The sequence below is a fragment of the Nannospalax galili genome, unplaced genomic scaffold (assembly GCF_000622305.1).
Source record: "Nannospalax galili isolate Female #2095 unplaced genomic scaffold, S.galili_v1.0 scaffold567, whole genome shotgun sequence".
Lineage (NCBI taxonomy): Eukaryota > Metazoa > Chordata > Mammalia > Rodentia > Spalacidae > Nannospalax > Nannospalax galili.
Genome location: NW_008357638.1, coordinates 2227930 through 2255678, shown reverse-complemented (window position 1 = coordinate 2255678; position 27749 = coordinate 2227930). Strand labels below are relative to the sequence as shown.

The 27749-nt window shown below is 37.5% G+C and overlaps 1 protein-coding gene across 3 annotated transcripts in view; it reads left to right on the top strand.

Moving 5' to 3' along the window:
• Positions 1-27749, top strand: part of Wdr7 (WD repeat domain 7) — a 359330-nt gene that overhangs the window by 257037 nt on the left and 74544 nt on the right. For all 3 annotated transcript variants that reach the window (XM_008855378.2, XM_008855377.2, XM_008855376.2), the window contains 3 exons: positions 5074-5191; positions 7505-7654; positions 8278-8360. In XM_008855378.2, the coding sequence (XP_008853600.1) occupies positions 5074-5191; positions 7505-7654; positions 8278-8360 (351 nt within the window). The remainder of the gene's footprint in view (positions 1-5073; positions 5192-7504; positions 7655-8277; positions 8361-27749) is intronic.

Genomic DNA, 27749 nt, shown 5'->3' with positions numbered 1-27749 from the left:
CTCTCTCTCTCTCTCTCTCTCTCTCTCTCTCTCTTTCTCTCTCTCTCTGAAATGCTGAGTAACATAGTCTGCCATGTCCAATTTCTTTAGAATAAAGACTGAAACCAAGACCCATCCCACAGGACTGTAAAACAAATGGTCTGCACATGAGCGGGATCAAAGAAATAGAATGAGCTCTGGCTTTACAGTCAGATTCTGGCAACAGGCAAATAGCCCTTTCCCTCCAAGCCTTTCATTCAGGTAGAATCTCACATTAAAAGATATCACACATACAACACATTCTTGACTTTAAAGATAACTTCCTATGGAATTAGATTCTCTCTATTGGGACTACCAGATCAGTTACTTCGACTTCATTGCCTGGTCAATTCAGCCCAATAGCTAACTTAAGTGATTTTTTTTTTTAAGTTCTAGCTTCTTTCAGTGCATAACTATTGAGCTGCCTGTTTTCAAGGGCTATGTTAGGCACTCTGGGGGGAAGAGGGAACACACAGGTTTAGGTGGCATGCTTGCTCTCAACTGGCAAAGAATGATATAAAACTGATTCCTAAGGTCTGGCAGAATGGAAGTCAGTTCTATGGATCCTGAGTTTGTTGGGTTTTTTTTTTTTTTTTTTTTTTTTTTTTTTTTTTCAAAAGAAAGCAGTTGAGTGCTGGAGCAATAGAAGATCACCACAGAGAGAAGATAGGAATTGAAGAGACTGGCCAGATGAAAGTGTGCCAGTGGGAAGAAGGGAGAAGAACAAAATCTTGGAGTAAATAAAGGAACAGAATCTTAGAGACCATCTTTGAATTTAGCATAGTCTCCAAAGCATTAATATTGAAAAAAACTCAGTTAAAAATTAGTGAAGGAAAATAATAATAATTCTTCAAAGCATAAAAATTTGCTCCTTAATAATTAGTAGATGTGAAAAACATTACCATTGAAATTACCTGATGACTTTATATCCATGCTCAGACGCCAAGGAGCTCAGAAAGTAACCGACTATGATTAGTAATAATCTGATATATAGAGATTAGAAACGCATATGCAAACATCTTAATGTCAATTGCATTAAAATGAATTTTTCTGTATGAAACTATATTTTAATAATGGAGATCTTTTTTAAAGGTTAAAACCTCATTTAATTTTATGTCTTATAGGGTTTATACCGAGTACAATATTGTATAACTGTATTAATTAAACTGTAAACCTAAAACTTTATAGCCAATTTTGAAAGAGATCCATCTTAGCTCAGGAAATTGTTATTCAATGTGTCAATACTGTTGTAATGAAATGCTTCTTCTAATTATATGGTTATTAAATAAATAATTTTTAAAAAAATAAGAAATCAGTGTTAAAAGGCAAAAAAAAAATATGCCATTACCTCACATAAAAATAACTTGTTAATACAATGCCATTACCACCCCTAAAAATAACTTAGTATTATTAATATCCAATCAGAGTTCAAATTTGATGCAATGGCTTTAAATTGTTTATACAAATTATTTAAAGTGTATCTAGTTTATATATTTTTCAGTATTTCTTTATTCTTTCTATTTTCTAATTTTGTAATTCATATTTTGTCTGCAATTTGATCCTCAGCACCATGAAAATAAATAAAACTTTTGCCATTTAAAAAATAAATTAATTAAAAAGAAATAAGTGAATAGATTATGGAGGACCTAGGCATTAGGAATTGTTAGGGCTTTCTTAGACGCAATAGGGAGCCACTGGAGGTTTTTAAGGCTAGGTAACCATGAAATCACATGAATTCTTTGGTAAGATTTCTCTGACGGTTATCCACTGAGTAGACCAAAGGACAAATCCTCTTCTTTCCTAGGCCCTGGAAACCTTTCAGCTTTCACACTCATCCCTCCAGTTTGTGCCCTGTGGATGACCCTAAGATGATGACATATCCCTGGCCCCCAAGCTCTATCTGCATTCTGTAGTCCTGAACTCTGACTGCAAGATACTGATGGAGGGAATTCACCCAATTAAATACCTTGATGCCTCTCCACCGAAGTCAATGAGCACTGTGGCAGCATGTCTTTGGTTTACTGTATTCTACATTGCTCTATGGTTTCCCTTCAGATTCCGCTACCCAACCCATAAAATGTTTGTTGATGCTTACAAATTCACAGGGTCCTTTGCCGAGATAAGTGAAAGGTAATGTGTGGCTAGGCCTTCATTTTAAAGCCATTGACTTCTTATCTGTGTTCCATTTCCTTTCACTCTACCTCTGGCTGTGAGCGACATCTTTGGTTAGAAGAAGTACCTATTGTCATATAGTATGTGGCTCTGTCTCTTTTTCTTCCTCTGTCTCCTCTCTTCTCTTCCTTCCTTTTACTTCCCCTCTCTCTCCCCTTCCCACTAATCATTTCTTCATCCTGCAGAGAACTGACCCTGAGTGAAAGTGAGGACTTGGTGGTGGTGGGTTTGCTGGGCTGCGTTTACTCAGGTTTCCAACTGCAGAAGGTGTCAGCATCACAGAGCTTGGGGTAGAGTGGATTTTCCTGGGCTATGGAAAGTTCCTATAATTCTTGTCCTGCAGAAGCCATCTCATCACCTAGGGATTTGTCATCTGGGAAGAGGAGAGACAGGCCCCCAAATCCACAGGTGCAACAAGGGTAGCCCTCCCCCAACTTTATAGTCCTGGTATGCCCCTATTACCTTCACCTTTAGCTTTCAGCTGTTCTCAAACTCAGTTTAGTAATGTATTCCCTGTGCCATACCTGCCAAGTTGGCCTTAATTTTTAATTTATTTTATTTTATGTATATGGATGTTTGCCTGCATGTATGTAAATGTACCCATGTCATGCAATGCCAGTGAGGCCAGAAGAGGGCATTGGATCTCCTGGAACTGGAGGTTGTTAGCCACCATATGGGTGCTGGAAACTGAACCCAGGACCTCTGCAAGAGCAACCAGAGTTCTTCACCATTGAGCCATCTCTCCAAGCCCATGGCCTTAATTTTTAAAGATTTATTCTTATTTGTTTGTGTACATTTGTGTATGGAAGGGAGTAAGCACAGGCAATGTCAGGTATCCTCTTCCATCAGTCTACCTATTCCTCCATGGCAGGGTTTCTTCCTAAACCTGGGGCCTTGCCTTTGCTAGGCTGGAAACCAGCAAGTCCCAGAAATCCTCCTGTCTCTGCTTCCCCTCACACACCAGCAAGCCCCAGCAATCTTCCTGTCTCTGCCCTCCTTGGAGCTTCGGTTACAGGCATCTGCTTGGATTCTGCCTTGTTACATGGGTGCTAGGGTCCAAATTCTAGCCTTTATGATTGAGGAGCAAGTGCTCTTAGCTGCTGAGCCCTGTCTCCAGCTCTGAGACTTCTTACTTAGCTGACTTTGATCTTTTAGGGGCTTTATGGATCCCAGTTCTGTTACTTAATGCGGTTGCTTTCCTTTCAAACATTATGGTCCACCCAGTTGATAGCAGTGCATCCTATTCTTCATTTACACCACTATTGATATTGAATAAAACAACTGAAATCGAAGTATTTCAACATATCACTACAAACCTCTCAGGGAAGCAATCTAGCCATTCATCTAAAGCCAGTAAGTTTGGTCATGCTGCTAATTCATTCATCTAGTTCACCACAGTGTCACTATGCCTTGCCAACCCTTTATTTTTTTCCAAAGGTTAGTAATTCTGAGTTGGTAATCCCCCTTTCTCTACAAGGACATGTTCCAAGACCACAAGTAGATTCATGAAACCATGGTAATCCTAAATCCTTATATGCTGTTTTTTCCTGTATGTACTGACCTATGGTAAATACCCAAGGATACTAGAGGCTCTCTGTGGGGATAGCCACTCCTGCTCCCCATTTGTATTTGGTTCAGTATGTGTTTTTGTTCTAGCAACTCACATTTTCTCTTCATTGGTAAACATCAAAGCAAACCTCTGAGTAGTCCTCTCAAGTCTCTGCTTCACAGCTACCCTTGGTTTAAAAAAAGGATGAAAAAATTATACATAAGCTTTCAAGCAACACAAGCGTCACAAAAAAATAAAGCAGAAATTTCTATAATCAGTGTATCCCCTTTCATAATGATTAGAATATCTGTATAATCCATCTCTATTTCAACTAAGTTAAAATTATTAAGTCAGCTATAAACTTTTTTAGAATTCTCAAGTAATATAATCTAGTTTGCACAGGAAGATCATAGACTTGTTTAATTTGAATAAATCTCAATGTATCTTCACGTGTATGTTTAAATATATATATTATTTAGCTAGAAACATTGTAACTGAATGTAATAAAATACTCCTGTAGAGTTTATATGTGGCTTTTAGGCTATATTTTAATCATAAGTCTCTTCACATTGGTGTATATGTAATCCAAAGTTAGCTGGGTAAACTGCAGCTTTCATTTGTCAGAGATGGGGTGTTTGCAGCAACACTGCCCTACCAGGACCTCAGCATTCTCACAGTTAGAAAGATCTGCTGCATTATGTGCATAGTTTTATAAGCACTTTGGACAGTGTTGTGCTGTCTTTCTTTATATAAAGAAATTTAATCTTAGCTCATTGTTTTTTGCATCAACACTAAATAAGTATCAACAGAGGGTGCAGATTGGTTCTGCAAGCACTGAGTGTGGGGTAGACCAGGAAGGCTGAGGATATTGCAAACTAAAAATAATGCTGGCATTCTCAGATGGATTTTGCTTCCTTTCATTGATATAGCCTTAAATATAGTCTTTAAACATGACTTTATAAACAAATTATTGCCTTTAACTTTTCTTAGGACAACATTTGAAAACTCCCAGTACAATATTCATTCCTACCTTTTTCTGAGGTTTGTGATAAGTATTCAGCACTAGTTCTTGATAATTTGTTAACAAGGCATTTTTAACACTTTGGACAGATGCACATACTGTTTTCAATCTTCACGGTTAATTATTCGATTTTGTATTTGATGCCAGAACACCCTGACTCCTAATCACTGTTCATTGTTGCAAGTCCATTATTTTCTAACTGTTTGAATGCTCCCATTGACCTTGAACTGACATTATAAGCTGTGTCTAATCTTTTCAGTCTATATTTCTAATGCTTCTTTTCTTTTTTCCTTTTTTTCTGATTCCTGTTTAGCATCACAATGGGGCTGCCTCTGAGTCCGGCAGCTGACTCCGCCCGCTCTGCAAGGCATGCCCTCTCTCTCATTGCCACTGCCAGACCACCCGCCTTCATCACTACCATAGCCAAAGAGGTGAGCCGCCTTCTCCTTGTGCCTCATCTTCTCTTTCAGAGAAATTCCTTGATGCTGTAACTGAGGGCTCAGACCCCCAAATAATCCTTCTAGTTCTAAAACAAAGCAAGTTAATAGTTGAGCACTGAAACGAATGCATCTGTATCTGTGCACCACTGAATTCCACAGCTGTACATTCCATACTCATCTTTATATTCATTTCTGTCCTCAAAACTAACTCACACTTGTAAATATCTGACAATGCTTTTCAATATGAAATATAGCAGTTGTATGCAAATTAGAAGATAATAAAGGTATTCACATTTCTCAAGTTTAAGCAAATGCTTGTAATCAAAACTAAACTTATTTAGAACTGGGACTCTCCAACAGTATACAAAAAAATGTAAGTCATAAACTTGCTAATTGATTTTCCTATTCCATGTCACAGATAAAGACTTGAATGCCAATTGATTCCTACATTCCTGGTGTTGTAACTAATTGCCCACATCTAACTGAAAGACTAGTAAAGAACAATGAACCAATTATAGGCTCTTTCCAATAGGTCTTAGTAGTGAGGGAAAAAGGAAAGAATTAGAAACTCCTTTTTTAAAGGTTTGTTCCATTTCGGCATAATAATGTGCACGCTCGCTGTCCATAGGGTATGGGCTCTGTCCGAGTTGCTTTTCCTGTAGCTATGATGAATTTTTAAGATACTAAATAAACACCTCTGAGTCTACTCTGATAACCTGAAACCTATTGGGCCCGCATCTGCCCCTGAGCCATCCTTAACAGCCTGCTCTAAGTGTCTTTGCTGTGAAGCCCACTGGAAGGGAAGGAAGATGGTCCCAGTACTAGTTTGTATAGTTGATAATGAAGCAGTGGGGCCATGAATTCACAGCTAAAGTAAACTCATGAAGTATAGTTGTATTTTTCTGACAGTGCATAGTGTGCTAATAAGCTTCTATTTTTCAGTTGCACACATGTGTACATGCTATATATTTGTAACAAACGTGTGTATGTGCATATCTGTATAAATGAACAGTTTTATTTGCCTTGTAAATTTTAACTAGTTTTCCCCATCCCCATTACCGGTAAACTGTACACCAGTAATAATACTGACTACCATGAAGAAGCAGGTCTTTATACTGATTATACTTTTAAACTTTATTTTGCACTATTTATGTATGAATGTTTTTGAATGAAATATTAGAAAACCAATACTCCCACTTTTCATTGGAAAGATAATTTTAAAATATTTTAATTAACAGTCTACACATTTCTTTCTTTAAAAAAAAAAAAAAAAAAAAACCTTTGCTACTTCACCTTTTAGTCTTAAATTATTCAAGTTAAATACAAGGGATGTCCTTACCCCTGTCCCTGGGCTTCATAGCTCATTCAGGGCTCACCCAAGTCTTGCAAATATTCTTTCTCCTCTGAGCTGTAGAGTTTACAGTTTTTTGTTTGCTATGTTTATTATTTTGGGTGACATAGTCTATTGGATTTTCCAATCTGATTAATCAGTGCCTTTAACAGTGTCTGAATGCAGTAAGTGTTATGCACATATCATTCATCATTATTACTAGAGATTGTGGATCATATCTGATACTTACTTCTCCTGCATTTCCTACATACACCTTAGTACCAAATTACCAAATTCATCTCCAGTATGATTCTTTTTAAAGTATCATGGTAGAAGCTGGAGCGATGGCTCAGTAGAAAAGAGCTCTTTGCTACTCTTCTAGATCACCTGAGCTGTTGGGAAGCTCACAACCACCTGTAACTCCAACTCCAAGGAATGTCCTCTTCTGGCCTCCGTGGGCACTGTACTCAATGTGCACAAACACATACAAAATTTTTTTTTAATTTTAATGTTATTGTAATACTAAGTTCTCATATAACACTCAGGCACTAGCTGGGCATAGTGGTGCACATCTATAATACCAGTGCTTGGGAAATGAAGTAGAGGCAGGAGAATCAGGAATTCAAGGTCACCTTTTTTGGTCACATAGAGAATTTGAGGCCAACTTGGGGTTGAGGTCTTGCCTCAAATTTTTTTTAAATCATAAATAAATAAACCTCAAGAAGTTATAGAATTTTATTAGACAGTACTTACTTAGCTTTTTATTATGCTCAGAAATTTTTTGTGATTAAAAAATAATTCCTGACCCCCCCCTCCAAGACATTTGTTTTTACTAATTCTGGTTTTCTATTATGTTTATCTATAGTAAGTGAAAAGTAAGCCAGTGTCTAGTAAGTGAAAAGTAAGCCAGTGTCTAGAAATCCAAAACTGTGTCAAGTGATAATCATATCTACAGTATGGGCATGTTTTTACAGGTACACAGACATACAGCTCTTGCAGCAAATACCCAGTCACAACAGAATATACACACCACAACCCTTGCAAGAGCTAAAGGGGAAATCTTGAGAGTCATTGAGATCCTTATTGAAAAGATGCCTACAGATGTTGTGGATCTTCTTGTGGAGGTGAGAATATCCTGTTTTTAATGGTACATCTGCCCTTACATTAAATATTGAGGGTTAACATACATCACCATCTTCAATTCTAGTTCCCCTAAAAGAGAGAGAAGGAAGAAATGAGAAGAGAGGAGGGGAGGGAGAGAGAGAAACTGGGAAGGACAAAATGTGTCAAAGAGATAACTAAAATGAATGAACTTTTATACCATTTTGGGAGGCCTTAATTAAATTTCCACAAAAACCAAATTGATTGCTGTATCCATTCACCATTCACGTGGAATTGATGTGTATTAAAGTATTTTAAAAGGTTATGTTCCTGCCACCATTCATTATATTATAATGAGATATATTATGTGCTTTGATAAACTCTCCCAGCCCTGCATATAAACATGGGCTGGCTTCAGAGGAAGCAAATCTGCTGTTTTACTACACTGTCTCATGTTTTCCTCACAGAGAACACAAATAATAACCCAGAGGACACATGGGTTTAATGTGGCTTTTATTTTTATTAAGATGGATACTAAAATCAAACCATTTGGGATTTTCATGGACAAAAATGAGACCTAATCATTTAAATTTTAGAAAATTAAGCATTTGAAGTTAATAGTAAGTCTGTGTCTTTTCTGTCAAAGGTTATGGACATCATTATGTACTGCCTTGAAGGATCTTTAGTTAAAAAGAAAGGTCTTCAGGAATGCTTTCCGGCAATCTGCAGGTAAAACAAAACAAAACAAAACAAAAAAACAAAAAACCTTCAGCAGCATGCAGAATAAATAATTTTCTGTAACAAATAATTAAAAATTGTGGTGCAGTTATCAGGTCATCTTCCCCAATAACAAAGCCACTTATTAATTAGTATTTGCTTGCTTTCTAGAATAATTCTGGCAGCTTATGGTAAGACCACAAATATAATAGAGCTAGGTATTTAATGAGATCATGAGGACATTTTGCCCACAACTTAAAAAATTCATTGTATTGCCAGGTGTGGTGGCATACACCTTTAGTCCCAGCACTCGGGAGGCAGAGGCAGGCAGATCTCTGTGAGTGCAAGGCCAGCCTGGTCTACATAGTGAGTTCAGGTCAGCTGGGACTACAGGAAGACCCTGTCTCAAAATAAATAAATAAAGACCAAAAAAAGAAAAATTCATTGGATATGCCTGTATTCTTGCATCCAGTACTCAAATTGTTGTTCACTTTACAAAATAGTTAGGAAGCTTCTGACTTGGGAATTAGTGCACTTTTAGGCACCAGAAATCTCTATGTTACCTTCTTACTCACTGATCAATTTTATTTTTCCGACAATGGGAGTATTTTTGTTGTGTCATATTAGTATAGGTATTTTCCTTATAAGGTAACAGGAAAAGAAGGCAAAACAGGCTAAAACTTCTATAAATAGTATTAAATATGTTAAAGATAACTTTAGGGGGTTGCAGAGCTGGCTCATGGGTTATGAGCACTGGTTGCTCCATAAAGAGGACCCGGGTTAACTCCCAGCACCCACATGGCAGCAAACAGCCTTCGGTAACCCTAGTTTCAGGGGATCCAATGCCCCCTTCTGGCCTCTGCAGACTTTGTATGCTCATGGTGCACTCCCATGGAGACAGAACACTCATACACATAGAATAAAAACAAGTTTATAATTTTTTTTCAAGATAACAGAACTACTGTATGTTTTATAGCATAAAACATGAAATGAAAATTGTTTTAGTATCATAATATAGTAACATTATGCTTTTTCTTAATTTAAGTCTTTGGTCAGCAGGATGACTTGGTAGGTAAAGATGCTTGCTGCACAAGCTTGATGGGCTGAGATTGACCCCTAGGGCCTACACAGTAGAGTGAGAAAATCAGCTCTTGCAAGTTTTACACACACACACACAGAAATAATAATGAGTGAAACAAAAATTTAAATTGTTTATAGTATAGGGCACATTTAATTAATTGTTTTTATTTCCATGTGGTCAGTAGAAATGGTACCAAAATCTGTCAAACATAAGTTTTTTTGAGAGCATCCAGCCACTCAGAGTTACTGCTGGTTAAGGCAAGTTCAGTGCTGTCCTCCTTATTTTTGCTTGTTTTCTCTGAGTGTACCATAGAGTCCAGCTGTATTCAGCAATAGGAGTACTGAGCAGTTATATGACAGCCACCAGCCACCCTGTCCTGTCATTCTCTGACAGGAGCTATTTGCTGAATGGGTTGTGCTCTGTGAAACCTTCATTTATTTTTCTGTATTTGCAAGAAATTTATATCCCACACTTTGTTTTGTGGTTGGACTTCTACACCTAGAAGTTAAAGTATGAACACAGATAAAGTCATACTGTGAACACAGATAAAGTCATACTGTGAACACAGGTAAAGTCATACTGTGAACACAGGTAAAGTCATACTGTAGCACAGGTAAAGTCATACTGTGAACACAGATAAAGTCATACTGTAGCACAGGTAAAGTCATACTGTGAACACAGGTAAAGTCATGCTGTAGCACAGGTAAAGTCATACTGTGAACATAGGTAAAGTCATACCATAGCGTAGGTAAAGTCATACTGTGAAAACAGGTAAAGTCACACTGTAGCACAGGTAAAGTCAAACTGTGAATACAGATAAAGTCACACCATAGCACAGGTGCAGTCATACTGTGAACACAGGTAAACTCATACTGTGAAAACAGGTAAAGTCACACCATAGCACAGGTAAAGTCATACTATGAACACAGGTAAACTCATACTGTGAAAACAGGTAAAGTCACACCGTAACACAGGTATGCCGCTACGTTTTCTTCCTTGTCACATAGAGTCAGCAGATTAAAGCACTGAATCTGTTGTGCCATTAATTGATTTTAAGAATACACATGACTGTTATCTTCCCAGACAGTTGTTCCCTAAAGAAGCACCCAGATCAAAGCGGAGGTTGGTCTGTTGCTGAGTGGAGGTGATGAGAAAGTAGTTGTGTGAGGACTTACCTTACTGAGTACCACAGGATTTTTCAGAGCATCAGCTACTATGTAAATTAGCTTCCTAGAGTTAATATGATTAAACTGTTCACCAAAGCACTCAACTAAGCAGAAGAGTTTGTTTTCTATCTTTGCTGGACTCCTCCACAAGCAGCTCCTTAAGTCACTGTCCTCTGCTGACATCCACTTTTATTTATGCTGTGATCATGGAGGGAAAGAGCCCTGCTGAATGCTGAGCAGACACGTGTTTTCACTGAACATTAAGTATACATGTTCCCCCACCCCCAATTTGACAAAAGGCAATTGTACTTTGTTTATTGATTTAATAATATTTCACTGAATACCAACTGTGTGTCAAGTACTAGCTATTCTCTGGGAGGAACAGTTGGTGAATAAGGTGACTCTATCCTTTAGGAGCACAGGAGCTAAACAGGGAGGAAATTATATAGACTCTGGGATCTGTGCCCTGTGCTGGTGTAGAATACCTACCAGCGACACTAAATGGAGTGCTCAACTCAGCATATGGGAATCTGAGAAAGTTTCACAAAAGACAGATGTGAAAAATACCTTCACAAAATGGCTGTCGGAGAAAGAGGATTTGTTGTCTGAGGAAACTGGGATGATAGTTATGCTAAGAGCAGTGGTGGGTTCTGAGAACATTTCTCAGAGAGTTGATGGAGTGTGAAATAAAAAGGTGTGCGTCATTGTGAATGGCAGGGCTAAGTGTTTGGAGGCACAGGTGTGTACATGGGTTTGGCTCATCTGGGTAGTGGGGAGGCTAGAATGAAGGCTGAGCTGAAAGTCTAGTAGACTGCCAGCTCTGGGCTTTGAATTTCCTTCAGAAGAGTTTGACCTTTGTTTAACAAGCAGTGGGGAATTAAGCTAGTTTAAGCAAAAACTTATGAACCTTTTGTCAAAATAGTTGATGCAATACAATCTAATGAAACATCAGATGTATAGCCATTATTTAATTGTTAGATATCATTAAGGCCATGAAGACATAGACCACAAACAGAAGGAAGATGGAGCCAATGCTAAATGTTAGTTGGAATAGACAATAAAATATGGAGGACTTCAGAGAACGCTATGAATAGACAAGACCTTGCAAGTTTTACACGTCGATGGCACTACCTATTGGCTGATTTTTACTAGGTTAGTAAGTGAATAGCAACAAACATAACACATCAACAGAAGTTAGTTATTTTATTGAGTATCTGCCATGTCTGTGCCGCTGTGCAAGTGCCTTACTGTCCTTACAAGCCTTCTACGTACAAATGCTTTCAGCAAGTATGAAACTCCAGTCCAGGTTGACAGGTCTTTGGGTCAGTCTTATGATGTTTGTTTTAAAACCACTGATAATATTTTATATCCCCCCTCCCCCCCATTCCTTTGATTCTGTCATAAAGATGCTATAGATTTTTAGGGTAGGCTAATCTCTGTTATGTTCCTCTCTTTCTTTTCTCTTTTTGCCACATCATTCTATTAGCTTCCATAAGTCTTTCATGTAGTATGTGTATATGCATGCATGTTATGTGCATATAAGATATGCCATTTCAATTTTACTTCAGAAGCCATGAAATTAAAAAGATTGGTTCTTTTTTGAAAAATTAAGATGTCTGGGGCTGGAGAGATGGCTCAGTGGTTAAGAGCACTTATTGTTCTTCCTAGATGACCCAGGTTAGGTTCACAGCACCAATATAATGACTAACAACAGCCCATTACTCCAGTTCCAGGGGAACCAATAACCTCTTCTGGTCTCCACAGATATCAGGCATGCACGTGATACACCTACATATGTGCAGGCAAAACACTGATACATATAAAATAAAAATAAATAACATTTAATAAAATAAAACAAAACAAAATACTTCTTTGTATCTAGTAAAATATCCTAGATATTGCTGGGGTAGTTTATGTATCTGTAGATATTGTTCTATAATATACTAATAAAAGATATAAAGTCACATAATATTAATCACTGTATAAATTTTATAGTCATAGATTTAAATATTTCCTAATAATTTTAGTTCCAGGGTTACTATTAGTAATATAAGTGACATCCATTAGTAATAGAAAAAAATTACATAGGTTTCACTTGCCTTGAGAGAACATAACATGTACATCCTTCCAAACAAAATTATACAAAATAATTCTGTCAGATTTTTTTAACACTACCATAGATATGATAAAGTATTGTTGTATAAGAATTAAACGTCATCCTTTTTAGGATGCAGATCTATTAGCAATAAAATTGATGCAGCACTGAATTAGTTTTATACTCATGAATAAGCAGAGCAAGAAATACCATAAATAGCATTTAGAAAACGAGTTCCTGTGGAGTCTTTGCCATCTCTTTGGCCTTGGCAGTGCCTTCATCGGTGTCCTAGGTGAGTTCCAGTGGTATCATCCAGCACACTGGTTAATTACTGCTGGTGACAGAGGACTCCAAGGATCATGCATTTAATTGTCTGGAGTGTAAAAGATAGAGTACACTCTGGACACTAAGGCAGTAGAACTAATTCCTTTCCAGTTTTGAGGCTAAATATCACTCATGTTTCCTCAGAATTCCTTATTAAAGTTCAGTTCCCAATTGTCATGTTACTGAACTTGAATCCACTTGTGAAGTCTCTCACATAGCAAACCTGTCAGCACCAGGCAGCGGCCATGCTTGGCTCAGTTTGACCATTTGCTTCTGTTTTGGTCACTATATCAACACTTACTCAGCATGCGTTGCTCTTTTTAATGCAGTAGTGTGGAATATGACTGTGAGAGCTGTGCTTTTGGTCTATTCTGCACAGATGTTACTGAACTAAGAGAAAAGGCTCACCTGTGCTAGGTACGTACTGCTAAAGTAATGTTTGTTACTTGTTTTGCAAAACTACTTTTTACTAATGTCAGACTAGAGGGATAGAACCTTTTGTAAGGTACTGTCAAAAGTTACTTAGAAATAATGATAGGCTTAGGGATATTGCTCTATTGTAGAATGCCAGCTTGTCATGTGCAAAGCCCTGGGTTTTATCCTAGGCCTAGGAAAGGTGAGAGAACAGGGAGGGAGGGAGAGAAGGAAGAAAGAGGGAGAGGTAGAAAGGAAAAAAGAATTCAAGGTGTGGCTTACACTTTTATTCAATCCTAGCACTTGGGAGATGATTACCATGAGTTTGAGGCCAGCCTGGACTATAGAGTAAGGTGGGGGTGGAATGCTGGGGTGGGGACAAATATGACATAATGAAAATGTAATATTCAAGCCCCAGACTTTTTAAAAAATCTTCTTTAAGGCTAATAGTGGTGTGGTGCACAAACAAGAAAGGATTAGGGATTTTAAAATAAAATGTAAATTATCGGGTAAATAATTACAGTTAGACATGCCACTGGGTATGATTTTTCATCACTTACACTTGCACAGTTGTGTACACTGCAAGTATTAATAGTTGGAGAAAGGTTTTAGTCTTTGCTTCTCATCCAGTGTCCTATAGCATCGAACAGAGGTTTTCATCTGGTACAGACTGTTTGCCCCAGAATTCTAGGCAGGTCCTTATTTCATGTACCTGCATTGTTTTAGATGAGGCAATTTATTTGATGTATAACTAAAAGTGATTTAATTTTTATGCTTCCTAAAGACTTGTCAAATAAATAAATTCACAGATTCAAAAGAAATCCTTTGTTGGGCTCTGTCCCAATTTTTAGTTTAGAAAATATGAACATTCAATATAGGCATTCAATAACTGTGGTTGAATAATGATGCCCACTATTCAACTTCATGTGTTTAGTCTTTAATTTCATCATAATAAATGGCTGGGGTTATTTAACTTAAGCAGTGACCCTGCTTGCATTATTTTTGTAGAATTACAAGTTGTAAAATTTTGAATATGGAAAGGACCTTCTGCAACAAATTACCCACTTTTCTTCCTTCCTTTTCACAAGTGGGAAAATGAAAAGCTTTTTTGTACTGACAATTGGAGCAACGTATATCCTGGCTATGCCAGGCTGTGCAAGGTGCAGTAGGTGCCACTGCCCAGGAGTGCCCATGTCACAGGAATGCAAGGCTGTGCCACCTTATCAGAGGACAAGATGGTAGTCAGTGTGTCCCAGGCCCAACCTCTGTTTCTGCTTTCTTCACTCCATTCTCTCACCTCCCCTTGGACCTTGCTCTTTTGAGAACCCGTCTCTCACTCGTCCCTTTGACTTCTGTGTCTCTGTCCTGTCTTTCTCAGCCCAGCAGCATGCTTTATTATCCTTTACTTAAATCTTCCTTCCTTCCTTCCTTCCTTCCTTCCTTCCTTCCTTCCTTCCTCTCTCCCTCTCTCTCTCCCTCCCTCCCTTCCTGCTTCCCTTCCTCCCTCTCTCTTTCTCTTGTGTTCTCTCTGGTTATAAACAGTTTTTCAATGCATTCAGTAATTTTCTGTGTGTATTTTATTTATTTATATATTTATTTTTTATTTATTCTAGTATGTTTTTTCCCAGCTGGCCTGAATCTTGCTGTGTTGGCCAGGCTGTTCTTGAACTCAAAGAGATCTGCCTGCCTCTGCCTCTGCCTCCCTGAGTGCTGGGATTAAAACATGCACCATCATGCCCAGCCTAACTTTTTAATGTTTTTAAAAAATATGTGCGATTGTTTTGCCTGCATATATGTAAGTGCACCACATGCATGCATGTTGGTGGAGGCCAGAAGAGGGCATCAGAGTCCCCTGGAACTGAAGTTATGGATGATTGTTAGCCACCATGTGGGTGCTGGGACCCAAACTCTGATCCTCTGCAAGAGCAGCCAGTGCTCTTAACTGCTGAGCCACAGCCTTTAAGGTTGTCTTCCATTTTTATGATTTGTTATAAAGGGTCAATCTGTAAGTTTTATTGTATGAGGAATTAAAGTTGAGCAATTCTTGAAAACTTAGTAATTTATTTAAAGTGATAATAGGCTTATTTCATCGTGATATAAAATACTCTGTAAAATAATTCCTTTCTAAAGCAAAAAGAATGCTGAGAAGAAGAGCATTGTTTACCTTATTTTGCAGGGTTTTTTCATGTCCGGCTTAAAAGAAAACAGATGAGATTCCCTGTGTATATCCTTAGTCTTTTGCCGTATGTTGTTTTGTTCGAATTATATGGTAAAAGTTTAGAAGCTTGACCTCACAAAAAAATTAATAATGGAAAAAGGATGAATGTTATAGTAGTTTTTCAGATAGTTTTGCATCTGTAGTCCTCCAACACAACTCAGTACTACAATGCATGTAATTTTCTCTCAAGGGTTAGTTCAGTGGAATCTGCAACCACAGGAACTTCTCATAATGTTGCATTAAACTCATTGGTGTGTCTTCCATCTTGAATGAACCTTTCATCCATCTATGGTAGTTTCATGTACTGGTCTTTGAAAAATACTGGTATGCTGAGGTGTAGGGTTCTAGTGTATTTTCCTGTGTCATTCATAGCCTAAAAACAATACATTTGCTACTACCAGCACAGAGCTCATCAAAATGAGTTAATATAGGAAAGGCAGAGACAGTCTAGTTTTTACCTGAAAGGTTATCTACATATTATTAAGTAGAAGAAGCCGGTCTGAAAGGACTGTTTGTGGTCTGGTGCAGCTGTATGACATTCTGGAAGTCAAAACCCTGAAGTCAGAGGTAATGGGACAGAGGATTTTATGGCTATGAATTGTTCTATATGATATTGTAATGGTGGCTATATATCACTGAGTTTTGTCACTCATAGATGCTGAGCTCTAATGGGCATTATAGACTTTTAGTGATGATGTGTATCACTGACTATGGCAAGGTCTCTACTCTGTGTTAAGATGCTGTGTAGAATGGCAGGATTTTATGTATGTGGTAAATTTGGGATCTTTTATATGCTAACTTTTGATGTTAACCTAAAACCACTCTATAAAGTGTATTTTTAATTAAACTATATCACTCACTCAGGATGATTCCTAAAGAGTCTAGAAATCACTGTGAACTTCACTGACAATTTAATCATTGTTTAGTTATTTTTTATTAATCAGTGCCATTCTCAATCACTAAATGATAAATTTTAATAACTTAGCCTATTAAGGACTACAACAGGCAGTTATTTCAAATAAAATACTAAATGGTGTTATGTTTAGAATTGACAATTAAAAAATACTTTCATTGCATAGTCAGTGATCAGTCTCAGTGCCCATTTCCAAAATGTGAGAAATAGATAATAGATGCTGAAGGAGGGAGAATCACTTTTCCCTTGGGGATGGAGGGGGACAACATATTGGTAGCCTGCCCATGCCCCAGTGGATGACCCCACAGCCATACACATATGGAAAATACTAATTGGGCTCAGTGGATTATGAAAAAGAAAGAAAAAAGGAGGGCATGAGTTGGGAGGGAGATGTGTTAGGCAAGGTCCATGAGGGAGGGACTAGGGGTGGATGTGATCAAGATATATTTGTATACGTGTATAAAATTCTAAAAGAAATAAACAGTTCAGTGATTTAACAAAGTAAAGCAATTTTATATACCTCTAAGGAGTCTAAAATTCCTGAAAATATTTTAGATTGAATTTCTTCATTCAGCAGATATTAATGTGCATCTGTCCTGTGGGCCTTGTTAGCCAGCACAGGCTACTCAGCTACATCAGGTCTGTCAGGTGTCCATAACCATGAAGGCTATCAAGTGTTGCAAACACTGGGAGAAAGTCATGGTGTCCAGGCTGCACAGCAGAAGCCCCAAAGCTAAGATAGAAGGCCAGGGAGGAAAGCTATGAGCTAGCCATATAGAGTGAGGGAAAGGAGTATTAGTGATGTTTCAGCTGAGTTTGAAACGGTGAGTACTGTAGCATTTATCAAGCATGCAAATCCTGATTCCAAAATCACTTCTTTCCATAGGCAGTCTGGCTCTTGTTGAATGAGATAGCATATATTAAATTCTCTTGTGAATCTCTGAGTAAAGAGATCAGTGATTACTTTGCCAAAACTGTAGTGCATATTCTTTTACATTTCATATTTCACTTTAAGGATGAAGACATTCTCAAGCAGTCTACATAGAACTGGGCAGTGTTTCTAATGGCCCACCTGTGTTGGCTTCTCAGTAGCTATTAAAGGTTTAAAGGTATTACTAATGTCAAGGAAAGAACTTACTTTAAAAATCTTGCTGTAAACCATTCTCTACTTTAAGAGGATAAATTACCTAGGTTTCAGTAGTGCTGATATTGAAATTTAAAATGTTTCAGTTTGTTTTGCCAGGTTTAATAGATCACCTTTCAATTGACTTTGTTAGAAAGCATTTTAGTACATTTTTACATAGAAAATGAGCTCTATATTGAAATACTTTCATTTAAACCTGTATTCTTTAAATCAAATGGTACTCACTAACCCTTGTCCTTTAAAATATACTGGAAGTGTAACATACCATGTAGCCTCAATAAAGATTGAGACTGGGATTGAGGGCTAGGTGTGGCAATGCATGCCTTTAATCTAGCACTCTGGAGGCAGACAACCTGGTCTACATAGTGAATTTCAGGGCCACATAGTGAGATCCTGTCTATAAATAAACAAATAAATAATAAATAAATGAATAAATAAGATATTTAAGGTTGTTCATTTCTATTGATATGGAAAGATGTCAGTAGAAGAGAAACTAGCAAAGATACAGAAAATATGCAAAGTAAAGTCATTTTTGAAAAAAAAACCTACCTGTGAATATTGAAATCTGTGCATGTATTATGTATACATATGAGAAAAAAGGAGCCTGGGAATACACAACCCAGAATGATTCTGGTGGTTGCCTGGGAAGGGGTAGTGATAGGGTAAAAGGCAGCTTTCACTTTTAGCTATATTTGTATATAATTTGTGGAGGTTTTTTTCCCCCATTGAATGTACATTCCTTTAAATTTTTATATATTAGAATGATTCAAATGAAAGAAGCAAAGTAATTATTGGGAAAACATTAAAGAAGATACAAAAAGTTCATGGTAAAATAAAGATTTAAAGACTTAAACTTTTGAGCAGAATCAAAAAGTATCTATTTTAGACAGAAGAGTTAAAAGTTTATATTTTCAGAGATGGTTTACCTTTTCTTAAACTTTGTTATTATGCAGACAGACTGATTGATTTTTGTTTTCAAGTGAAAAGCTGAATCAGCTCGTTTTACCCTAAATGGGCACTTAAACTCCAGTAAGGAAATGCCCATTGTCTGCTGCAGAGCACTGCATGAGCTCATTTTAAAGAGACTGCTCCAAATTTGTGGTTTGTTCTTATCCCGTATGGTGATGACAATAATGGGACATAAAGCAGCTTCTGTCTTAACTTCCAGTAAAATTCTTAAATTAGTAACCATTTTACAGTATAATTTGGTAAGTAATTATCATTGTTGCTCTCTCCCCACCAGTATGCATCCTCATCATTCTGTTCCATCTCCTCACACCTAACCTCTCCCCCGCAGATGGTTGTCTTCCACTATTGACAAACTTCCTGTTAAAGTAAAACAAAGTGGGGCTTAGGATAAGCCCAGAGGCAGAGTACTCACTTAGCATGTGTGACATTCTGGGTCTGGTACTCATCAAGAAAACTCATACGTACATACCTGCATATATAACTCTAGACCTTCTAGTGGTATTCCATTTCATTGTATAACCATAAGACTAGCCCCCCCCCCATTTTTAGACTGGGTCTCCTGTAGCCCCAACCAGCCTGGTATTCACTATGTAGACCAGGCTGGCCTAGATCTCACGGAGATCTGCCTGTCTCTGCCTCCTGAGTGCTGGGATTAAAGGTGTGCCCCACTGAAGTTTAAGCTGGGTGTAATAGCCCACATCTGTAGTACCAGCACTTGGAAGGTAGAAGCAGGAGGGTGAGTTCAGGCTCACCTTTGACCACATTATGACTTTGAAGCCACCCTGACTTACAGGAGACCTGGTCTCAAAAACTCAAAACAGCAACAACCAAAGGACCAAAATTCATAAGATTTATATTAGCAAATTTAGAGTGAAGCTACAATAATTTGTAATTATCATAAGGTTATATTTGCAAACCACCAGTGTTTAAAAAATATACAACTTTATAGAATATTTGAGCACTTGTTTCACCTGCTTATTAGATTATTAGTCACTGCTATTACCATACATGTTAACCCTGGTAGCCATCATCGCTATCATATGGTTTGCTCTTTTTGTATCACATACTTGGTGATATGGATGATGATTATGACAGGTAACAAGGCTAGTGCGTATTTGCCACAGGAGGAGCCCAATTGTCAGACACTCTTCTAAGTATTTTACTGGTATTAACTCATTTCTATTTCCTACAACTATAATGAGTATTATTCCCATTTTATAGATGAAGGTGTCACCAGTACGTAGATAAAGTAACTTGCCCAAGGTTACATGGTTCATAAGTGCAGAACCAGACAATGAGGAGCCTGTTTCTCAACCATCATGTAATCCTGAGACGTGCCTGGTATTTTTCTTTCCCAGATATTCTACTGCATATAGAGCCCCAGAAGCACTCCCAATCCTTCCTTTACCACTCTAGCATCAGTGTTGTAGTAGTTTATTTTTTCCAGAAAGAAGATAACTTGCTTATTAACCACTCAACAAGAAGTATTTATTAACTACTTAAATACGTAAGACCCTGAATAGGAAATAAGGTCTCTTCAGTGGAATTCCTCAGCCTTTACCATCACACACTAAGAGCTCTTCTGTTTGGTCTTTTGAACTGGTGCCTTCCATTGGAATGAAGCACATCTAGAAAAAATGTCTCCCCAGTCTCCACCCTGCCTACCTTCAAAAATCTCAGCTCCCTGTGAATGGTGACATTGCAGCCATTTTTATGTCTGTAAATCTTTTGAATGTGCATAGCTTGAAGGGCTGGAATTCTTTGGGGTGCCTAGGAAAATGGTCTGTAGAGTACCTTCTATACAGAGCGTTCCCTACCTATGCCCCTGTGGCATCCCTGGATTGTTGACCAGTGGTCTGAGGACCTACTCTTGAATTAGGCTTGAGGAGTCTGCAGTACATGGTACTCAGAAAAACTCTTTGGCATCTTGTACTGTTGAGCCAAGAGACCTAGGGCAATTGATTGTCACTTGTGCCTTCTTGTGGTCAGAGTGACCTGTCATTGCTCCACTACAGAAATCCTCCCATTTTCCCCTGTAGATTGTCTGCCTATCTTGGGGACTCAAATCTCTTAATTGTGGTTTGTTGAGAATGTGTCATGGTGTGAATAAAGGGATGCAGTGTGCCATTGATTAGATTTTAAAGAATTTTTCCATTATTAATAAAGCTGCATATGCATATCTTGTGGTGTATAAACACATGAATCAATCTAAGAAGTTATTGCATACAAATTAGAACAAAAATTCAATGCCATTATTTTTCTTTCTATTGACAAAAACATAAGAAATTTGATGATACCAAGTAAATGTGCCTTTTTATGAGAATTTTAGGAACTTGACATTGCCTATCTAAAATTTTTTTTTAATTTATTATTTCTTATTTGTATGAGTGTATTGCTTGCATGTGTGTAAGAGCAACCATGTCATGCAATGCCCATGAAGAGGGAGTTGGATTCCCTGGAACTGGAGTTACAAATGGTTGTTAGCTGCCATGTGGGTGCTGGGAATTGAACTCGGGTCCTCTGCAAAAGCAGCCAGTGCTCTTAACTGCTGAACCATCTCTCCAGCCCCTGCCTGTCTAAATTTTAAGGGTGCATATTTTTGATCCAGGTTTGATGAGTCTGTCCTACAAAAATGGTCACCTAGGTGTACAAGAATCCATGTTCATAATATAACCTGAATGTCCATCAGAAAAGGAATGACTAAATAACATAAGGTACATTCACTGAAGGCATTGCATTCATGGTGTGTACTCATTATGGGGTATGATAATTCATGTTTATAATATAATGATCAAGTTAAAGTAGTTGGCATTTCCATCTCCTTAAACATTTTTAAGCTTTTGATTAACACATAATAATTGTACATATTTATGAGGTAAAAGTGTGAAATTTTAATCATGGGATATTCTGATGTATGTGTGCACTCTATAATGTTTAAACATATCTCCTGAGATTACACATACCTATCTCCTCAGACATTTATCATTTGCTTATGGCAAAACCATTCAAAAATTTACTTATATATATGCATATATATAAAGACTATATATAGATGTTAAATATATGCATAATCAATATATATATATTGGTATTTTGAGGAAGTTTTTGAAGTATGTATTGCCTTAAGTTTTTAAGAAGTATTGTAAGTTTATGAATAGGAGTGGAGAGATGGCTCAGCAGTTAAGAGCACTGGCTGCCCTTGAGAGGACCCAGGTTTCATTCTCATCACCCCTATGATGGCTAACAGAAATCCATAACTTCTGTTCCAGAGGATCTGACACCCTTCTCTGGCTTCCAAAGGAAGCACTTATATACATGCAGGCAAAACACTCATACATATGAAAAATAAGTAAAAAAAAAAAAAATGTTGTGACTCACTTAAATCTCTTATCAAGAACCTTTAAAAATAAAACTAGGTTAAGAATTGCTCATACTGTATTAAGAAGTATTTCTCTGCTAGTTATAAAGATGCATACACAAATTCTTATGACAGTGCCTGATACATCATTCAGACACAGTGTGTGTTAGTTGCAAGTAATGGTAGTTACATGTGGTAGGTTGTAGAGTCCATGTGCAGTCTCTTCTTACTCCTTTAGATTTAAGGTGGTTTTAGATTGATCTCAAATTTAATTCTGTATTAAATGAAGTGTGTTGCTTGCTACAACACTGCTTAATGCTCAATGATATGTTATACAATATCAGTTTAACATCCTGAGATCATAGCAGATTACCACAGTCTGTACAGAGGACTGTCTTTGTCCAAAATCATATTTCTGATGAAAGTTGTATGCTTTTGTTTTTCTGTTTTTTTCTAAACAGACTTTTAAATTTGATGATTTTTTTTGCTTGTTTGTTTGTTTGTTTGTTTTATTTGGTCCTTTTGAGACAGGGTCTCCCTGTAGCCCCAGCTGTCCTAGAACTCACTATGTAGACCAGGCTGGCCTTGAACTCACAGAGATCCACCTACCTCTGCTGGGATCAAAGGTGTGCGTCACCACACCCGGCCCCTTGTTTATTTATTTTAAGGCACAATCTCATTACATGTAGCCCTGGCTGGCCTAGAACTTGCTGTAGATCAGACTGGCCTCAAACTTTCTGAGATCCTCTGCCTCCCAAGTACTGGGATGGCAGGCATGTGCCACTGTGCTCAGTGTGGAACATTTTTAATAAAGATAAAAAGTCTATCAGTTCAAAGGGAACCATAAATGGAGAGCACCATAGCTTTTAGAGGCTTCACTGGATACTTGGCAAGCTCTCAGTTGCTGGGCAGTGTGAACTCCATTCATGTACGTTGTGTTTCAGATCACAGAGCACACCTGAGGTGCAGGTGCGTGCCATTTTCAGTTGCTCCTGAATAGTTGGAATTCGTAAGTACATACTTGGAGCACTGGATTGCCGTACTCCTCCCCATTAGCCTTTTTTAGTATTTAATACTGAGAATGACAGATTATTTCTTTTAATTATGTTTTGTGTGACAATACCACATTCCCTTAAATCAGTGTATTATAATAGTATTTTGCAAAATCTTCAAATTATTTTTATTCTCAGGACAAATGAAAAAAATACTTTTCATTATCTATGTCACTATTTCGATTACTTATTTTCATCTTTTCTAATTTTAGCCTGTGCATTTTTTTTCTAGCTCCATAAGATGGCTATATAGTTTCCGTGCTGCAATTGTTGATCTTATGCTAACACATCCAGGGTCCAGGGCCCTTAGTAGATAACTTATCTCCAGTTATTTGTCCTCATTGAAAAAATATTTTTAAAAGGATCACTGGGAGGTGCTTTCGTTTCTTTATTTCTGCCTGACTTTTTGGGAGCAGTTTTTTTATTTTTTCTATGTTCATCTCAATTATTATTTTAGACTCAATGAAAAATTCATTCATCTTTAAAAATTAATGTTTAGCATAGCTCATACACTATTCACTGAAGGATAAGCACTGTTTTGATCTTGACTGCATTAAACTTTTTACTGTTGTGGGCTGGAGAGATGATTCAGCAGTTAAGAGCACTAGTTGCTCTTCCAGAGGACCGAGGTTCAATTCCCAGCACCGGCATAGTGGCTAACAACCATCTGTAACTTCACTTTCAGGGAATCTCATGCCCTCTTCTGGCTTCCGTGGGCTTTTCACGACACTGGTGCACTTCAGTACATGCAGACAAAACACTCAAACCACATAAAAGTAAAAATAAATTTAAAAATTTTTTTGAAACTTCTTACTGTTGCTTCTTGCCTGTTTGAACCTTAATTATATATATAAGTCCTAACAAATGATACTCTGATGGAGGAAAAGCAAGCAGTAGAGCAAAAATTACAGTTTAACACCTCAGCGATGATAGGTAGGATTTTAAAATAGGATGTTGGGTTAAAGAGTAATGCAGAAGGGCTGCTGTGTTAAACACAGTGGCATGTAAAGACATCCTTTATCAAGCTAACCTCAGAACAGGACCGCAGTGAGTGAGCACATAAGCAACTGAGCAATCGGTCCACTGAAATTTTCAAGTAGAGGGAACAGCAATTCTCATCTAGGTCCAGCATGTCTGTGGGGATTGTCTTCATTCATTATGTTAAATGATGTGGGAAAAGGAAGCCCACTGTGGGTGATACCATTCCTGGGATTTGGGTCTAGACTGTATGAGTGGAAGAAGTGAGCTGAGCAGTAAGCACAGCGGCATTCATTGCTTTCTACTCTTGGCTGTGGCTGTTTCAAGCTACTGCTTCCTTGACTTCCCTGCTGTGATGACTGTCACCTGGAATTGTGGGCTAAGGTTAATCTTTCATCCTCTAAGTAGCTTTTTGTCAGGGAATTTTTTTATATTACTTTTTTTTAGTATTTCTTTAAAAAAAAAAAAAATTAACAGGCTGGAGAGATGGCTCAGCAGTTGAGAGCACTGGCTGCTCTTGCAGAAGACCCAGGTTCAATTCCCAGCACCCACATGGCGGCTAACAACTGTCTGTAACTATAGTTCCAGGGAATTCAACGTCTTCTGACCCCCACAGGCATTGCACGACACGGGGGCACCTACATGCAAACAATACATCCATACACATTAAATAAAAATAAATAAAATATTTTTAAAACTTAATTTAAATATTTTATTCTTTGAGAATTTCATACATGCATGCTATGTTTACATCATTTCTATCCCTTCTTCTCCCCTCTCCAATTCCTCCTACATCCTCCAACTCCCTCTCAATTTCATGTTATTATGTCATTTCAACTTATTGTTACACGCATATGTATACACACAACCTATTGAGCCCATTGTATCACAGCAACACAGATAAAACTAAGACATTTAGATATGATAAAAAGATTCTTGGCAGGTTCGTACTGTCCTAAGACATGTCACTTCAGTGGCTGTCACCAACAGTGACCTAGAGCCTGAAAAAGCTTAGCACACTCAAACTTGAACTCTGAGATGCCAAAATTTTAGAGACATTGGAGACTTTATTGGGGATTACTAGGTGTTGTGGATTGTCCTAGAAGACTTGAACAATATTAAAAGTTTCAACCTTGGTACCTCCAGAAGTGGGGACGAATGCCGTGAGTCTCACTAGTCCTAGCCTGTATGCATAGCTGAGTCCAAGAGAAAGTAGCCTAGGGTACTGTGGACCCTTGAGGCCTTCGCAGTGATCGTCTCACTGCAGTAGTGCCCAGAGTGAGTCTTGGTGCAGTGACTGTCATATACAAGCCTTTTCTATTACAAGAACCAGAGAGAAAAAGTTAATAAGAAACCCTGAGCCAAAACAGACCATGAGTCCGTCACTCCCCAGAATTCTTTAAGGTGTTTTTCAGAAGTATTAGTCTAGTAGTAAGCTGCAAAAAATGAAAAATGTAGACCTGTAATATATGGTCCTTTCAGGCAGACCAAAGATTTGATACCAAGAATAGATGTGATTTTTTTTCTCCCATAAATAATGGTGCTTGCAGATGATGTAGAAGTATGAGGTTGATATACAAAGCATAGAAAATGGGTGGTGTAACAAAAACTCCAGTTTAAGATGCTGTCCTCACAATTGTGTTTTCCCAATGTTCTGTTTTGAAAAGAATGATTTTTAAGGTTGTAATAGTGTTCTGCAGAAGGATTTTGGCAGTATAGTTGTTAAATCTTTGCAAATAATAGATAAAACACCACTGCAAATTTTATTTCTTTGTGGTCACTAACCTGCACAAAACAAATGTTTGTTAAAAACCTGTGTGAGATGTTAAGTTCCATGTCACCATAATGGGATATAAATTACATGTGAGTTTATATATGCAGAGATGGAGATCAGTGTTAGCACAGATGTAGATATGATAATGCCCAATACTTAGACCTCTGTAATTACTGAATAACACAACAGTAAATGCTTTCAAACTCTTCTGAAGCCTTTTACTTTTCAAATGTAAGAATATTAGATTATTTATTTATTTATTTTATTTTATGTGTATGAATGTATTGCCTGCATGTATGTGAGTGTACCCATGTTGTGCGATGCTGCAGAGATTGTCGGATTCCCCTGGAACTGGAGTTAAGGACAGTTTGTAGCTGCCATGTGGGTGCTGGGATCCGAACCTGGGTTCTCTGCAAGAGCAGTCAGTGCTCTTAAAAACAACATTCAGGCTGTATGCACACAATGGTCAGAATGTCATCGACTCTTTTTTTTAAAGTTCCCCACATCTAACCCACAGACAAGGTTGAGTACCCAGATGTAATCCTTAACAATGCATTCCAACTTTTTGAAATGTTTACTTTTATTATTGTAAACAAATATGATACAGGATCGCATGAGTTCCTTGATGAATGGTCAGAAGTGTCTAACTGCTTTTTGCCAGCCCATTCTAAATCAGGAATGATATTGTGATGCCTAATGTCCTCAGTTTACTGATTTTTGAAAATTACATGTAAATGTGATAGCAAACCAAAGCACAAACTAAAGTGAATGTCACTTTGGCTGTCTAAGGAGGAAGAAAGATGGGTGTTTGCGTTTATTAAACACCTTATGTGAGCTGAGAACTTACATGGATTATGATTTTTAATAGACAGATTAATGTACCATTCTGTTTTTAAAACCTTAAGCTTTGAAATCACTTTGGTGGGTCACAATTGGTATTTCTTTTTTTTTAATTATTTATTTAATAACCACATAATTAGAAGAAGCATTCCATTACAACAGCATTGACATATTCAATAACAATTTCCAGAGCTAAGATGCATCTCTTTCAAAATTGGCTGTAAATTTTTAGGTTTACAGTTGAATTAATAGTTATACAATATTGAACTAAATATTGAACTAAATCTAAACCCTGTAAGATATAAAATTGAATGAGTTTTTACCCTTTAAAGAAGATCTCCATTTCATTTTAAAATATGCTTTTTCCTACATTTTTAATGCTACTAACACTTGGACGTTTGCACATTTGTCTTTAATCTCTAGGTATCTGATGATTACTAGTCACAGTCAGTTACACTCAGATCCTTAGTACCTGAGTATGGATATAAAGTCATCAGGTAGATTTCACTGGCAATGTTTATCACCTCTACTATTTAACATGAAGTAAATTTTTATGCTTCCTCCTCAAATATGTATTTTTTTAATTTGTTGATTTTTCTGTGTGTATATCAGACAGAACGTCCCACACAATCTTATTCATCTATATACCCACTTCCCAAATGGCACCCTCCCATAGCCTCCGCCCTCCCACATACTGTAGCCCACATACTCTGTCATCCCTGTTACTGTCCTCTGTATTGTCGACGCCCCAACCATTCTCCAGTGCTTGTCCATCTGCTGAATCTAGTCAGCCTATCTAGAGAGCCTTGTTTTAGGAAGATCAGCTGTTCCTCATCTAGCAGCAATCAGTTGTCAATATTCCTTTAAATAAAATTGGGGTCTGCTGTTCATTTTTCCAGTTCTATGCTGGGTTACTATCTGGAAGTCCCTTGGGCCACCCTGGCCAACAACTCAAAAGAAGGTATCCCCTATCTGGCATTGTTGCTTGTTATGTAGCCTGTAGCTATACATATGGACTCTTAAAAAATTATATTGGCCCCTTTAATCTTTGGTTATACTTTCCTTTTGGGTGTTT